The following is a 14,487-nucleotide window of genomic DNA, read 5'->3' as shown; positions in this document are numbered from 1 at the left end:
GGCCCAGGGGGTCTGACACCCTCTTTGGCCTCCTCAGCATCTGACACACTCGGCACACACAAGCAAACTCCCATACACAAAATAAAAACCTAAAAAAGAATCTTTCAAATGAATGTTTATACTATAAAATACCCATGAGAAGAAATTACCTAAATCAATTACATGCAGAGATTAAAAAAAAAAGTCCTTTCAGGATAAAGCAGAAAAGAATCTAAGCACTACAGACACAGTGTAGACAGCCCAGCATCCATTAAAGGGCCATGCAGATCAAAAAAGCAATACTTCTCAGCAGGGTAAAGATTTGTTTGTATTCTTAGGGCTCTCTGTGGCTGAGCTATCTCCCAGCCCAAAGATCTATTTTTTATTTTTACAACTCCAGTCCTAACATGTGAGTTTATTTATTTATTCTGATGGCTTTTCATTGTTTTTATCCAGAGACAGGGCCTCACTATGTAGCTGGAGCTATCTTGGAACTCACTATGTAGACCAGGCTGGCCTCAAACACATAGAGATCTACCTGCCTCTGCATTGTGAGTGCTAGAATTCAAGGTGTGTGTCACCATGCCTGGTGAATCACTAACTAACATGTAGTTTTGAAAATGAGAAAAAGTATATTCATTAATTTCTGTGTGTGTGTGTATGGTGAGTGTGTGTATATGATGATGGTGTGTGAGTATGTCTGTGTCTGTATGGTTGTGTATATGTATGTATATGTGTGTGCATGAGTGTATGTGTGTGGTGTGTGTGTGCATGTGTGTATGTTGTATGTGGGGTGTGTGTGTGTGTGTATATGTGTAGTGTGCATTGTGTAGTGTGTGTGGTGTGTATGAACACACACACACCGGAGTGGAGCTCTATCAGAGGGCAACTTGGGATCGTCAGGCGTGGCAGCCAGCACCTTTACCAGATCAACCACTTCTCTACTGCCCCTAATGTGGTTTTTAAATGTTCAAAGGATATTGAACGATGGGCTTGCAATCCTCCTGCCTCAACCCCCTGAGCAGCTGAGATTACAAGCCTGTGTCACCAGACCTGGCTGGATCCAGTCTTTCAACAGGGTTTGTGCTGTAGAGGAAGAGCATTCTGAGGGGTGGCGTGTCACGTACCTGTGACATGGTATAGAACTCCACCATGGCAGCAGTGAGGGGCTCTGCATAGGTGCGGAGCGAGGGAATGAGCCTCAGCATGGCTCGGTTGAAGGTGCCGTAGATCTGTGTCAGGGAGGCGGGTCCTGGGTAATCCACATACACGACAGGCACGTGGCGCAAGAACCTGCACGGGACAGCACAGCTTAGCGCCTCCCCACGGACTCAGTCCCTCCCAATCCACTCAACAGGCCGATGCCAAAGCTGACTCAGGCCACAAACCCTGCTGGCACTGGGGTCTGACAGACCAAGGAAAGTACACAAAACTCCAATAATCAAGCGAAGAATTAAGGCTGCCCCAGCTTCGACTCGGCCTTACAGATGGCCGTGAGCCGTCCGGGCCATCTCTCCCTCCCGCCATCCCTCCGTCCCGTAAAGACAGTGCCCTCCCTGCTTGCTGTGCTCTGGTGGCAGCACAGGGACCGAAGCCAGCCCCCACCTCTGCATGGAGCACTGAGCTGCTGCTGGCCTCCTGCTTTGCTCTAACACCTGAGCAGAGTGGTTTCACTCTGGGCTTAGATGGCCTTCGACTCCTGTAGAGTCGGGTACACAGGCACATGCCACCCTGCCCAGCTACTAATGCTTTTACTTTTAACACATCTTCCTGGTTATAGTACAGGACAATTAACCCAGAAGGAATCTTATGATAGGAAATGTTTTAAATTACCTTCTCTATTATTTTTCATCGATTAGTGCCCACTGAGGTCAGAGGACAACTTGCACATGTTGGTCCCGTCTACCCTTTGAGTCCCGGGGACTGAACTCAGATTGTCAGGCTTGGAAGGGACCTCCTTTACCTGCTGAGCCACCTGGCCAGCCCATCTTTCTGTATTTTTGTTACCTTCGTATTTCAGATCAGACCACTGTTGTGCTATTGTTCTGGACCTTGGGTGCGTGTGCCTGCACCGTACAGGTGTGTCACAGTAGCCAAAGGTCCACGAGCGGCTTACCTGTGTGAGAGCGGCTTTCTTCCTGGGTCAGTGGGTGGATTGCAAGCCCCAACAAACTGGATTCTCTCTAGCTTCACCCACGTTTGGTCTGAGGTACGATAGAAGCCTCCATGCTCCACCATCTGAAGAAGGATGTGTTAGCAGTTAGGAGAAGACGCGGATGACAGACACGTCGGGGGGAAGGGGCCACTAGCGTGCACACACCTGTCTGATGAAGGAGATGACCCTCTGTGTGCCATACTTATCCATATCTGGCAAGTTGATCTCGTCACAGAACAGGACCAGCCACTTTCCCAGTGGGACGGGAGCCAGGACGACCCCGTTGGGAGTGCGCCTGTACTCACAGTAGTGGTCGAAGGTCTTCAGCAGCAGCTCCGGCGTAGTGGCGCTCGAAAAGTTAAGGCCCACGACCTTTGCACAGGCAGACAGAATGAGCTTCCTAGTCCAAGCCCACACTTCACCCCAGAAGCTTTGGTCTGTCCCGTCTCCTGACCTTACCTCCATGTCAGGCAGGGCCCGGAGGGCACTGAAGAGCGTCATGGTCTTGCCAGACCCAGGAGGGCCACATAAAACCAGGGGCTTGTGTTCGGCCAGCCAAGTGTACAAGAGAGCTTCATGGCGGACGGTGTCTAGAGTTGGCACGACAACATCTGGAGCTGCTACCTTGTGTGTCTCCACTTCAATCTGGGGCACCTTGGCCTGCCACGGTGACCACTCCCCACTGATGGACACCTACACACAAGACGGGGACGAGCCGCTGTGACCCCTGTGCCTCCTCTCTCCAGGACTAATGACTTTAGCTCGGGTGGCGTCTTCCAAAATAACGACAGGACAAATTCCTCCCCATTCCCTCCTATAGCTTTCGAGACCAAAGACACTAAAAGACAAAGTCACATTCACAACAGGATGCTCCAGCGCAAACCACACTCACAAACGGCTGCAACAAGCTACGCTTACTTCATAATCGATGATGGGTATGTTGGGTGCGGTGGGCAGCGGCACGGTGGTGATCCGTCTGATGTACTCGCCCAGCTCTGCTCTCATTTTCAGCCGGCTGTCTCCAGATAGGGACCAGAGGATGGCATAGACCAGATAGCGCTATTGAAAAAATCAAGTTTTATGAAACTTGAACAAAATGAAAGACCGTGATAGCAGAGTTGACTCTGAAGCCTCCTTGGACCTCTCTTAGCCCCGCCTCCCCATGAAAGCTTGACCTTCCCCCACAACACAGCACGCTCAGACCCCTAGCTGCCAGGGCGTCCTGACCTGAATGTAGCGTTCCAGCTGTTCGATCTGCATGGGGAAATCTGGATGGTTGGCGTTATACTGTGCCACGTTGCGGCAGGCCTGGTGCAGCATGGAGAAGAGGGAGCCCAGACAGCGCAGGCGTGTGAGGTCCATAATGTGCTCCAGTTTGAAGGCGTGCTCCAAGGCCTTGGTGACCAAGCCATTGGACGTGAAGTAAGGCTGCATAATTGTTGCTGCATCTCTTTGAATCTAAAACAAAGAACAAAAATGTACAACAACCAATTTAAAATTCTGGAGGAGGTCAGTGCCTGGGAGGCTTAGGCCAGAAAACTGTGAATTCTAGGCTAGCCTGAGCTACACAGAGAGACCAAATCAAAAAAGTTAGGGGGTTTCATCTATGCTAAGTTTGTGGGAAGGCCGTGTGACCTTGAAATAAATAATTTTGAGTAATGCTACAAGAGCCAATCCTCATTTCTCATTTTTTTCATCCTGATGGTCCCTCAGGGACACTACCTTTCACCCACTAACATGGGCAAGGATAGTCATTCATGAATTACAAAGAAAAATACAAAGTAAATGAAAATGTACTTTAAATTTTTTCTAACTTTTTGTTTTTTGAGACAGGGTTTCTTTGTCCTCGAACTCAGAGATCCGCCCGCCTCTGCCTCCCAAGTGCTGTGATTAAAGGTGTGCACCACTACCCGGCTTTTTTCTCTTTCATTTACTAAAATTATCTTGTTTGGTGTGTGTGTATGCGCATGTGTGCGTGCGTGCGTGCGTGCGAGAGAGAGAGAGAGAGAGAGAGAGAGAGAGAGAGAGAGACAGAGAGTGTGTGTACGAACGCCACAGCATACAGTAGAGTCAGAGAGAAGCTTGTGGGAGTTGCTTCTCTCCCTTCACCACGCGGGATCCAGAGATGGAACTCAGATCAGCGGGGATGGATGCAGTGTCTTTACCACTGAATCATTTTGCTTTCTCCTTTTAAGTTCTGCAAGCTATTCCAGGGAGTTTCCTCAAAGCTGTTGTAGGACAAACCTGGCTACGTAAAACTCTACTGAGTGCTGGGTTTCCCACTCACACCCTCCTGGATCTGGGCCCCGGAGAGCAGGCACCCTGCATACCTGTAGCATTGGAGAAGCAGCCTCTTCCCCTTCATCCTCTTTGCCTTTTCGCCTCCGCTGTGCCTCATCCTCCCCTTCGTCCAGGGGAATGCTGCGCAGCCTGGCCAGGAAGTTATTGAAGATCATGTCTGTGCTGAGTACGTCCTCACTGAACCACACCATGCCGCAGCGAGACACTGTGGCCAGGGTTGCATATTTCAAGTCCTGTACTTCAAACATTATTCTCACCTTGGAGGAAGAATTAGGTAAATTTAATGACACAAATTTGTTAGGAACTTGAATATTGAAGTTCCTTTAGCTATATGCTCACTTTTCAGGGGGTACTGTCATGGCCAGCCTCAGAGAGCAGGCATCCTAGAGATACAGGTCCCACACCCCAAACTCAACCATTCTATCCGCAGCCAGTTCTGCCCAGATCTCTCACCAGGTAAACCGTGGTCTAACCAGAAGGCGAGAGGTTCCAGGCCTTTAACACCCATCTGGATATCTCAAAAGATCAAACTTCAACTGACAAACCAGGCAGCAGTAAGCAGTAGACAGAAAAATTCTAGGGACACACTATAAAAACCTGGTCTACAAAGCTAATTCCAGGACAGCCAGGGCTACACAGAAAAACCCTGTCTCGGAAAAGAAAAAAAAAAAAAGTTACCTAAACCTTCTTCTAGGCGGCTCACCTCTGGGACCCTCCACTTTGGATGACCTGGGGTACCTGAAGCCTTAGAGTGGCACACTGACTAGGGCTGTGGCTACAATCACGCCTGGTGCTGCACGCTGCAGCCACTCACATTGGGTGGCAGGCTGAGGCGCTCTCCATTAGGCAGGGTAAGGAGCTTGTTGTCGTCTAGCACGGAGTTGAGGTTCTCCACCCACTCGGGGTCCACATCACCGTCAAAGACAATCCACTGGCGCTTCTGCAGCTCGCCTCTCACATTGTCTATGATCCTGGTGTGAAAATAAATTAGCCAAGGCTCCCACATTGAAAATGCTTACCTCCCCAATGATTCTGTGGAGAAGGCAGTGACTATGAGCCCTTGGGTCCCACAGTCCCTGACATCTGAACACCAACACAGCAAACATACTTCCTCAGCACATGTGTGAAGAGTCCATCTGTCCACTCCCTGGTGTTGGGGTCCAAGGTTCCATAGAGGTGGTCTTTGCTGATGGCTTTGGGGTCAATTATGTGGGCCACGCCCTCCACACCCTCAAGCCTCTCAAGAGCCTTCAGTAGCACACGCCACGCCATGCTCTTCCCGCTTCCTGAAGGCCCGACCATCATCAGGCCGTGGTTGATCTGGGTGATCTGATAGAGCTGCAGAACCTGCAGGGCAGAGGTCAGCACTGAGGCCACAGGGGAAGACACAGGCTCTGCAGCCACCCGCGCTGGCAGTGAACAAGAGATGATGGGACACACAGTAAAGACATTTCTACACCAGGAGGAAGTCTGGGGCAGGGCCCTAGATGCTGCCGAGCTTCCTCAGTGTGGGCACACCCAGAACTGTCCAAGGATGAGCAGAGGTCGCATGAAAGGGCAGCTCCAGTATAGAACATTCAGATCCATGTGCACAGTGGGTAGAATGACAGACCCGGAGGCCAGGACAAAGCTCGGCTGACTGTCAACTGAGGAGTAACCTTCAAGGAGACGTTTTAGGGGCGTAAACTAATTTCCACCACTGCCATGCCTCTCGCCCGCATTTTTAGAGTTAGTGAGAGACATTTCCAGCTCTGCCACTGCCATGTGTTAGTAAAGGGACAACCAATGGCCTTGGGCAAGTCTAAGTCTCCAGTGCCCTCACTGGCCTTGACGAACAGGTCTCCTGAGACAGCCCGGAGCCTGTGGTTGGTTGGGGAGCAGCAGGCTATGTACCTTTTCAACCCACATCCCTCCAACTTCTTCTCCATCGCCGTACGTCAGGTACATCTCCTGACACACTTTCTTCAGCTCTTCCCGCAGGGCTGTCATCTCCCCACGGTGGTACTGGACGCCAGGGAACACATCCGACAGGAGGCTGAAGAGCAGAGGGATGTCTTCTGCCACCAGTTTGGGCACCATTGTCTCGCAGACACTCTGTATCAGAATCTAGGGGTGGGGGAGGGGGTGCTGTGAGGCAGAAGCATGGCTGCTGCCCTAAAAAGTGCCGCCTCAATGACCGTTAGCGACAAATCAAAGTGAGCAGCACTCGCTCACACTCCTCCCATCAAATCACTGTGTGGGCACCGCCCAGTCTTCTCAGCCCAGGCCGGGAGACCCCTGCTGACAAACGTGTCCTGAGGCGAACTTCAGGGCCTGTATGTTCTGAGAAGTCAACAGAACACTTGGGAAGTCGAGGCAGGAGGGCAGCTGTGAGTTCAAGGTTAGCCTAGGCTACACAGCACATAGGGGACTCCATTTCCCAGCCACACTGGTCTAGAGAGCGAAGGGAAGACAAGAAAAGCCAACATGTACAAACCTCCTGCTCAGGCAGATTCTCAGCAATTTCTCCTTCATCAACCGCTTCCCCCCTTTCTTCCTTCTCCCTCTTTATCTTCTGGATCCTCTCCCTCTTCACGTTGCCAGCACTCACCAGCACGCTCTTCAGAGCCCGGAGACCAAAGTCATAATGGCTCTGAGAGGACAGCTGCTCATCACACAGTCTGAAAGAAAAACGCTCTTGAAGAACAGTACCCTTTGGGCAGGCAGCATTTAATGTCAGGGACTCGGTGGCCACCTGAAAGACGGGGACTGCGGACAGGAGCATTAGCCACTTGTAGAAACATGCCTGTGAACACCTCTCAGCTACTCACTTAAAGAACGGGACGATTTTGTTGGCGAGGACCTCAGCCGTCCGGAAGCCCTGTGAGTACAGCATGACCTGGGCAATCAGCTGCCGGTCAGGCTTGGTCATCGCCAAGCTCCGGAACAGCTTCTTGAGGTTGTCAGGGAGGTTCGAGCGACCTGCATAGCCTGGGTTCATGGTGATGAAGATAGCCATGTCTGGGCTAACCTTGACTTGTTTGTTCAGCAGCTCACAAGTAATGGGGGCAGAGGCTGAAATTAAATGGAATGAACTCACTGAAGACACCAGAAAACAAAACAGAAAACATCTCTGAAATGACAGAGAACCGCTCATTCCCTTACTGACCCTAAGACTAAAGCCCAGGGCTCCTGGGGTGACAGCAGAGGCTTCAGGAGGCTGCCTTCACCAGCCAGGACAAAGCCGTCTCTCTCAGCCCTAATGTCAGTCAAGCACACAGGGGATAGCTGTCAGGCACTGGAGGCAAACGATGCTGCGTGTCAGCAAGGGCAGACAGAGCAAACCTGTCAGTGAGTCTGGGCAATGTGGCTGACTGTGGATCATGACAATTAGCTCCTCTTAGCACCAGCTTAAGAAGCAAACCCTGCAGCCACCTGGTCTGTCTGCTGTGAGATACTGAGGGTGGCTCTGATAGTCCTGTTTTTTTTTTTCTTCAGGTTTGGGAGAGTCTTTCTAACACAAGTTGCTATTACTATGGAGTAAAAGTAAACGAAAGAAGGCTGAAGAGATGTACCAGAGTACATCTCTAGGCAAGCCTGGCCTCCACCACATGTGCCTGCCCGGGTTGTTAGACACAAGAAACAAAGCCACCCCTGGAGACTTCCGGACAGCTCTTCCTCTTCCTCTGCTGACGGGGGACTCACCCCACAAACCAGAGGGCGGGGCACTGAGGGCCAACGGGGGCCAGCTTCCCAGTGATGCTGGAAGGAAGGGCCACTGAAGGCCACTGTGGGTGTAGGTACGCGTGTGGGTGAGAATGGATGCGCTGCTCCAGGACCAGAAAACAAAACCGATCGGTCCCAGGTCACCCAGCCCCTCGAACCCATCTCCAACCATAACTCGCTCCACTGCTTGTCTATGGGAGAAAGCTGTCAAAGCAAATGCTCCCGTCAGATTTCCCTCCAGCTCCTCCATGAGAAGGACCAAAAGAAAGCACAGCCACAGAGAAGTCTTACTCTTGTCGTGGTTGGGGCTGGAGTGCTCCCGCAGTGCCTCTTGTATGCACTGCACCTGCTGGGATACGGCCGACAGCATCCGCTCCTCCAGGCGGTTAAACTCATCGAAGCAGCCCCAGGCACCCACTTGGCAAAGGCCCACAAAGATGCGTCCCATTGCCTAGAATGAAGGAGCCAAAGATGCCTAGGCCATTTCTTATGGACTGATGTGCTTCCCTTCCCAAGGCCACCCTTCGATGTCCTAACCCCTGCCTAGTTACTGTACTTGGACATGGACCCTTCAGGACGTAAAATTAAGGGAGAACTAGTCAGAGGACCGGAGTTCTTGTAAGAGTAAGATACGGAATCCATCCTTCTCGCCACCCCTCCCTTCCCCTCTGCACACAGAGCAAAGGGCACATGCTCAGACAGTGGGGAAGGGGCATCTATGCACAAGGAAGAGAGGCCGCACTGGAAGCCAGCTCTATCAAAGCCACTGTGACGTCTGGCACCCAGGACCATGGGGAGACATCTCTGTAGTCTGAGGCGTGCAGCCTGTGGTAAGTGACTGCAGCTGACTCGTCACACCTTTCTGAGACCTTCCCTGACTCCCTCCAAAAGGACGACACCGTCTACCTCCCGGTGTGGACATTCAGCGAGCCATTCATCGTTCACATAAACAGCATCACTGTCACAAGGATGTACCGAGAAGTGCATTTTCCATCCTGTGTCAGTAACTCCCTCTGGCAAAACTGCTGTCTTACCCACCCTACCACCTTAGCGTGGAAAGCCTTTGCCACAGCAGTCACCGTTTTCAGGCACAGACACTAAGCGTGAGCTCACAGTGTCCCCTCCTGCGTGGCGGTGTAGCACAGCGTGTAACACTCACTCGCCTTCTGGGTTTGACCCTTGCTTTGGGACGGGAGGATAGTTACTGCTACAGGGTACACAGTGCATGGCTGCTAGCCCAGCTGAGACAGGGTTATGAGTTCCAGGCCAGACTGGACAACACAAAGAAACCCAGTCTCAGATACATAATACACAGACAGACAGGCAACGGCCACTTTAGACAAACAATAATGGCTAACTCTGAGACTATGAAGGTAAAGTAGACTTCAATGTGTGTTGTGCTCTGTATAATTCAGAACAGCACCAGGTAAGGCATGCATTATTGAGGCTGTCAGAGGGGAGTTTAATGGTATTTAGGTGCTGTGAAAAAAAAAAGTCTTACCTGGAAATCAAAGGTCTCATCACAGTTGAAGACCAGGACGAAGCGCCCCAGCTGGTGGCCAAGGGCTTTGACAGACTCTGTCTTCCCGGTCCCAGCAGGTCCTGTTATTTGAAAGAAAAGCAATCTAGTACTCAAGCCCATTACCTATTTGGTAGTAAACCCTGAGCTTGAAGACAGCCATAAATTTATTCCGGAATTCAGATGTAATAAATACAAAGAAATTACAGTATTTTAGAATGTAGAAACCAGGCCAGGTGGTGGTGGCACATGCCTTTAATCCCAGCATTTAGGAGGCAGAGGCAGGCAGAGCTCTGTGAGTTCGAGGCCAGCCTGGTCTACTGAGTGAGTTCTAGGACAGGCTTCAACGCTATAGAGAAACCCTGTCTCAAAAAACAAACAAACAAACAAACAAACAAAAAGAAAAAAAAAAAAAGAAAGAAAGAAAGAAAAGAAAAGAAAAAAGAAAGAAAAGAGAAACGCACCCAAACCATGAGTTTAGTCTGTAAAAGAAAAGCACACCTGGCATGCCTCCACCTGCTGGGCTGTGAATAAATAACTTACCAAATGGAGAGCCCCCAAGCCTGGCCTCCAGAGCTTGTGTCATTGTCAAATAGCAGCGGTCAGTGAGAGGCGTCTGAACCAGCTTGTCTTGAACACCCAGGTACTCAAAGCCGTAGTTAAACTTGGCATTCGCCATCTGAATGGACAGCTGCTGTAGCACGTCGGTTTGCTTAGGGTCGAAGTAAAATCTCATCTGGCTGAGCCATTCAAAAGATTTGGCATTGTCAATCTTGCTTTTGATCAAGGACCTGGTAACATCTCTTTGGTGAACCAACTCAGTGATCTGAGGAAGTAAACATTTGTCACAAGCTAAAGTAACGTGTGTTCTGGTTGCAGTGACTAGCAGCAAATACTCCAAACCCAAACAGAACTTCACCCACCGGGACAGTGGAAATGTTATCCACACAACAGTACCACAGACTCAGGGCTACAGAAAACACAAAGGCCAAAACCTACTGTAAGCAACGGCCGGGGCGGCTGAATGAGACAGCAGCTGTGTCGCCCTAACCCACGGGCTGCCCGCTTTGTGCCCACGCTGCTGCAGTCAGCCTCCCCTCGGGGAGAAGATTGCAGGGACAGTGTACACCCTCAAACAAACGCTGGTCACTTTCTCATGCTTGTGCAGCAAGCATTTCATCAACCTAGACTTCACCATGGTATATCATCTTTAAAGAGGACCAGAGCACCAAAGACCACCCTAGCGCACCGTCACAGGCAAAAGTCTCGTGTAAGCCATGCTGGCTTACGATTTTTGATGCTCCAGCCTCTCTCTCCCCAATGCTAAGGTGACAGGTGTAGACCACAACTCCCAGCTTGCTTTTCCTTTGACACAAAAGGCCCATTTTAAGCCTCTTTTTCTTTTACTTCTTGAGCTGCGAGGTAAGGAGGGGCTCAGGCATGAGACTCACCAAGTGCTCCAGCTTCCGTCTTCGGAGAGGGGGCTGCTCCATGAGGACAGAGTCTGCTAATACGTTGAGGGTGACTTCCACATTGCTCAGCACGGACTGCAAGGGGGACACATCGCCACCTCCCCCAACGCTGCTTAGCGCGTTCTCCACATTTTCAGACCAGGCTATTTGGGCTGACAATACCACTAATTGGGCCTGAAAGAAACAAGACAGGGCCACTCTCTTGGAGATAGGGTGACACTATGCTGCCTGAGGTAGCTTTTCTGCCTCACCTCCCAAAGAGCTAGACTACAGGTGTCACTGCCTGCTTTCCAAGGGGCCACGCTCACGGCAGTCACAGCTTCCGTCTTCAGCCTGCCTGCCTCTACTAAAGATTACCTGGTATTTATCAATCCAAGTAATGTAGGTATTTGGGTCAATTGAAGTTGCTTTTCCAAAAATCTCTACTTCTGTAACAGACTCTGCCAGAAGCTTAGCCAGGGTGACTCTCATCTCCTTTTCCACCAGAGTGAGCCACTCATTGATTTTGGGGTGTTCAGTGATGGACACTGGAGTTTTAAACATAACCTGAAGATAAAAAAGCATTTCAAAAGTTAAGAAGTGCAAGTGTGTGACGTGTGATGGACGTTTCTAAGCCACAGACGCACTGTGCCTACCTCCTCTCCTTCTCGAGACGAAATGCCAAGGACCACAGAGTTGTCCTCATTTAAGATGATGCTGGAAACACCGGCGAACATTTTCTTGAAGTGCTTCTGCAGCTTAGCTACGTTCTTACTGTTTCCAATGATTTCAAGCAAATCCTCATCACCCACAAAGTAGAACCTGAAATCAAAACAACCCAGCTGCTACTGCCTGGCATACAGAGGGTGACTGAGCAAATGGCCAAGTACAGGGGAGGCGGCTCATGCAAACACCTGCCAGGGCTTGGTGAGAGACACATTTACAGTAAGACATGGAAGAATTCAATGTCATTCACGACAGTCTTTCTGGCTCCTTGGAAAGGAGAAGCCACTCAGGAGACAGCAGAGCTAGACCCTGGAGCGAGCAAGTGGCTTAGCAGGAAAATGAGCTTAGTGACAGAAACCTGGGAGTTTGGGGAGCATTAGAAACCAGTGCTGCAGGCGGATGGCTCAGTCATGGCTTCGCCATCAAACTAGGACATCAAAACTGAGCAACACCAGAAGGGAGCACAGCACAGCCGAGCTTGGCTGCCTCAGGCTCACCTGGGGAAAGAGGATCGCTCTCGTTCTAGGTACTCTCCCAGCGCTTTCTGGATCTTTCCCAGAAGGTCTGCCAGCCGCTCCAAAGACCTCTGCACTCCCTGTATGTTCAGAACATCCATCACAAGTGGAGACTTGGATACCTTTTTCATCAGGGCCAAAAACTCTGTGCTGATACTAGAGAAGAAGGAGAGCTGGTCAGCCTTAGCAGAGGACTCCCCAGCCCACCAGCGCCTGGACCTGCTAGAGCTGTACCTCTGGAAGCGCTGGGTTTCCACGGGCAGCAGATGTTTGATGTCTGCGCTGCCTGTGAAGATGCCCTCCAAGTAAACCCAGCGTCTCTGCACGTCAATCCACACGTCGAAGAGAGCCATGATCCGGTTCAGCTTGTCTTCCCAGCTCAGGGCATCTTCTTCAAAAACCTGGTGGGTACACAGGAGGGCAAAGCTCAACCACTACCCTTTTCCCTGAGGGGCTGCCAAAGCTCACAGAATTGCAAATTAGGATCCCACCAGGTTGTCAGACCCACATTTTACATAAACAGACAAGAAGTACAATCCCAGAGTGCAAAAGAGCGTCCCGGCAGGGAGCGCACCTTATAGTATGGAGAGAGCTTCATGGCGGACACGCTGTTGATGTGCTCCTTGACCTTGTTGAAGAGGTCATCCCAGCCTCGGATCAGGCGGCATTTGTTTTGATAGTTGACCAAGTCCAGTTCATATGTGTTCCACACTTCCCGTATCTGGGTGGAGCCAGGAAGAGGCACAAGTCAGCATTCAGCATTTGCAGGGCACCAAACATTGGGGACAAGGTAAGTACATGACCACGCTTCACTTTACACAGCCAGTTCCGTACAACGTACCCATTCCCACCACTTGCCTGCTTCAAAAACTCTTCCAAAGCCATCTCCCCTTGTGCCACCAGCAGCACATCCTTGACAACAGCTTCATTCTTCTGGAGGTCAACATCCCAGATCTGGCCCAGGGTCAGCTCAGAGACCACCCAATTCACGTGGAGCCTCTTCATCAGCTGCTTCCAGTGGCGGTCTTTGAGTGCTTCCGATTTCAGTTCAATTACCAACATGTTTATCTGGTTAGGGTGCAAACAGTACGTGAACCGGAGTCTTTTGAAAAGATACCCAGTACCCACCCACCTGTGGTAGCCACCTACCTTCATGTACCCTTTCAGCAGCCTCTGAACAAACTCATAGGAGGCATACTGCCGAAGCCGTGCAGGAAAGTTCTTCAGCTGGTTCAAGAGGCCATCTAAGTTTTGTCGAAGCTGTCAGGAGATGGAAAATAATGGAGTCTCCCTCACACAGAGATACACTGCCGCCGCCAACACTGTGTTTTGTTTTGCTTTTTAATTTCCTTCTGATACATGATCTCACGTATCCAAGGCTAGCCTACAACTACAAAAGGCCCACCTGCCTCCACCAGCTGCAGTTCTGGACACTGAACCTAAGGGTTTGTGCATTCTGGGTGAGCACCCTATCTACTGAGCTACAACCTCTTGAATGGCTCTAAAACAAGGTTTACATCAGGCTGGATGAACCACACAAATAACTAAGGACACAGGTGACAGACTGTGAACCTGCAAAGTTCTTCCTGGGACCGCTAATAGACAGGCAGACTGACTCACAGACATCCACCTAAACAAGTTACCTTACGAGGCTGAACTGAGACCCATGGTTGCTCCTTCATTTGATCAATTTGTTCCCAGACCTTAGAAAGTTCTGACCAAACACCTTTGAGGTCCTGTAACTCCTCCAAGGCCACCTGGGATTGAGAAAAGCAAGGGAGTTAAACTGGGGGATAGAGCAGCTCACAGGTTAGCAACAAGAAGAGAAACCAAGTCAGCATCCGGCAGGGCCCTGAGGTGAGCCGGGCACTGGCAGGGTGTGGCGGAGCGGCCCCTACTCCAACTCACGGCTCCTTACCTGCACGCGCTCTTCGCTGCCACTGAGGAGCCCCGTGTCTGTCAGTTCCAGAGCCTCCTTGGCCTTTGCACATTTCTCTCTATCATCCTTCAGCCGGCCAAACTTCCCTTCGTATATGGTCAGGGCCTGAAGCGCCTCCTCGGGGCGCAGATTGCCCTGAAATAGCCAGAACACAAAGAGTGGCCGTGATGTCCCGGGAAGAGGGGGGCACTGGGCTT

The 14,487-nt window shown here is 50.8% G+C and overlaps 1 protein-coding gene across 1 annotated transcript in view; it reads right to left on the bottom strand.

Annotated features, from left to right (window-relative positions):
- Dync1h1 (dynein cytoplasmic 1 heavy chain 1) overlaps positions 1–14,487 on the bottom strand; it is a 61,013-nt gene that overhangs the window by 21,347 nt on the left and 25,179 nt on the right. Inside the window, exons 17-41 of the mRNA XM_051196621.1 lie at positions 14,270–14,425; positions 13,995–14,108; positions 13,501–13,611; positions 13,210–13,419; positions 12,926–13,072; positions 12,586–12,752; positions 12,334–12,507; positions 11,767–11,932; positions 11,489–11,677; positions 11,111–11,305; positions 10,203–10,485; positions 9,642–9,742; positions 8,432–8,591; positions 7,246–7,489; positions 6,912–7,095; positions 6,329–6,541; positions 5,544–5,782; positions 5,250–5,406; positions 4,465–4,692; positions 3,362–3,592; positions 3,053–3,193; positions 2,594–2,827; positions 2,300–2,506; positions 2,096–2,217; positions 1,107–1,272 (exon numbers count right to left, since the gene is read on the bottom strand). Coding sequence (XP_051052578.1) covers positions 1,107–1,272; positions 2,096–2,217; positions 2,300–2,506; positions 2,594–2,827; positions 3,053–3,193; positions 3,362–3,592; positions 4,465–4,692; positions 5,250–5,406; positions 5,544–5,782; positions 6,329–6,541; positions 6,912–7,095; positions 7,246–7,489; positions 8,432–8,591; positions 9,642–9,742; positions 10,203–10,485; positions 11,111–11,305; positions 11,489–11,677; positions 11,767–11,932; positions 12,334–12,507; positions 12,586–12,752; positions 12,926–13,072; positions 13,210–13,419; positions 13,501–13,611; positions 13,995–14,108; positions 14,270–14,425 — 4,539 coding nt within the window. The remainder of the gene's footprint in view (positions 1–1,106; positions 1,273–2,095; positions 2,218–2,299; positions 2,507–2,593; positions 2,828–3,052; positions 3,194–3,361; positions 3,593–4,464; positions 4,693–5,249; positions 5,407–5,543; positions 5,783–6,328; positions 6,542–6,911; positions 7,096–7,245; positions 7,490–8,431; positions 8,592–9,641; positions 9,743–10,202; positions 10,486–11,110; positions 11,306–11,488; positions 11,678–11,766; positions 11,933–12,333; positions 12,508–12,585; positions 12,753–12,925; positions 13,073–13,209; positions 13,420–13,500; positions 13,612–13,994; positions 14,109–14,269; positions 14,426–14,487) is intronic.

This window comes from Phodopus roborovskii, unplaced genomic scaffold, assembly GCF_943737965.1.
Source record: "Phodopus roborovskii unplaced genomic scaffold, PHOROB, whole genome shotgun sequence".
NCBI lineage: Eukaryota > Metazoa > Chordata > Mammalia > Rodentia > Cricetidae > Phodopus > Phodopus roborovskii.
This window is presented reverse-complemented; position numbering and strand designations above follow the sequence as displayed.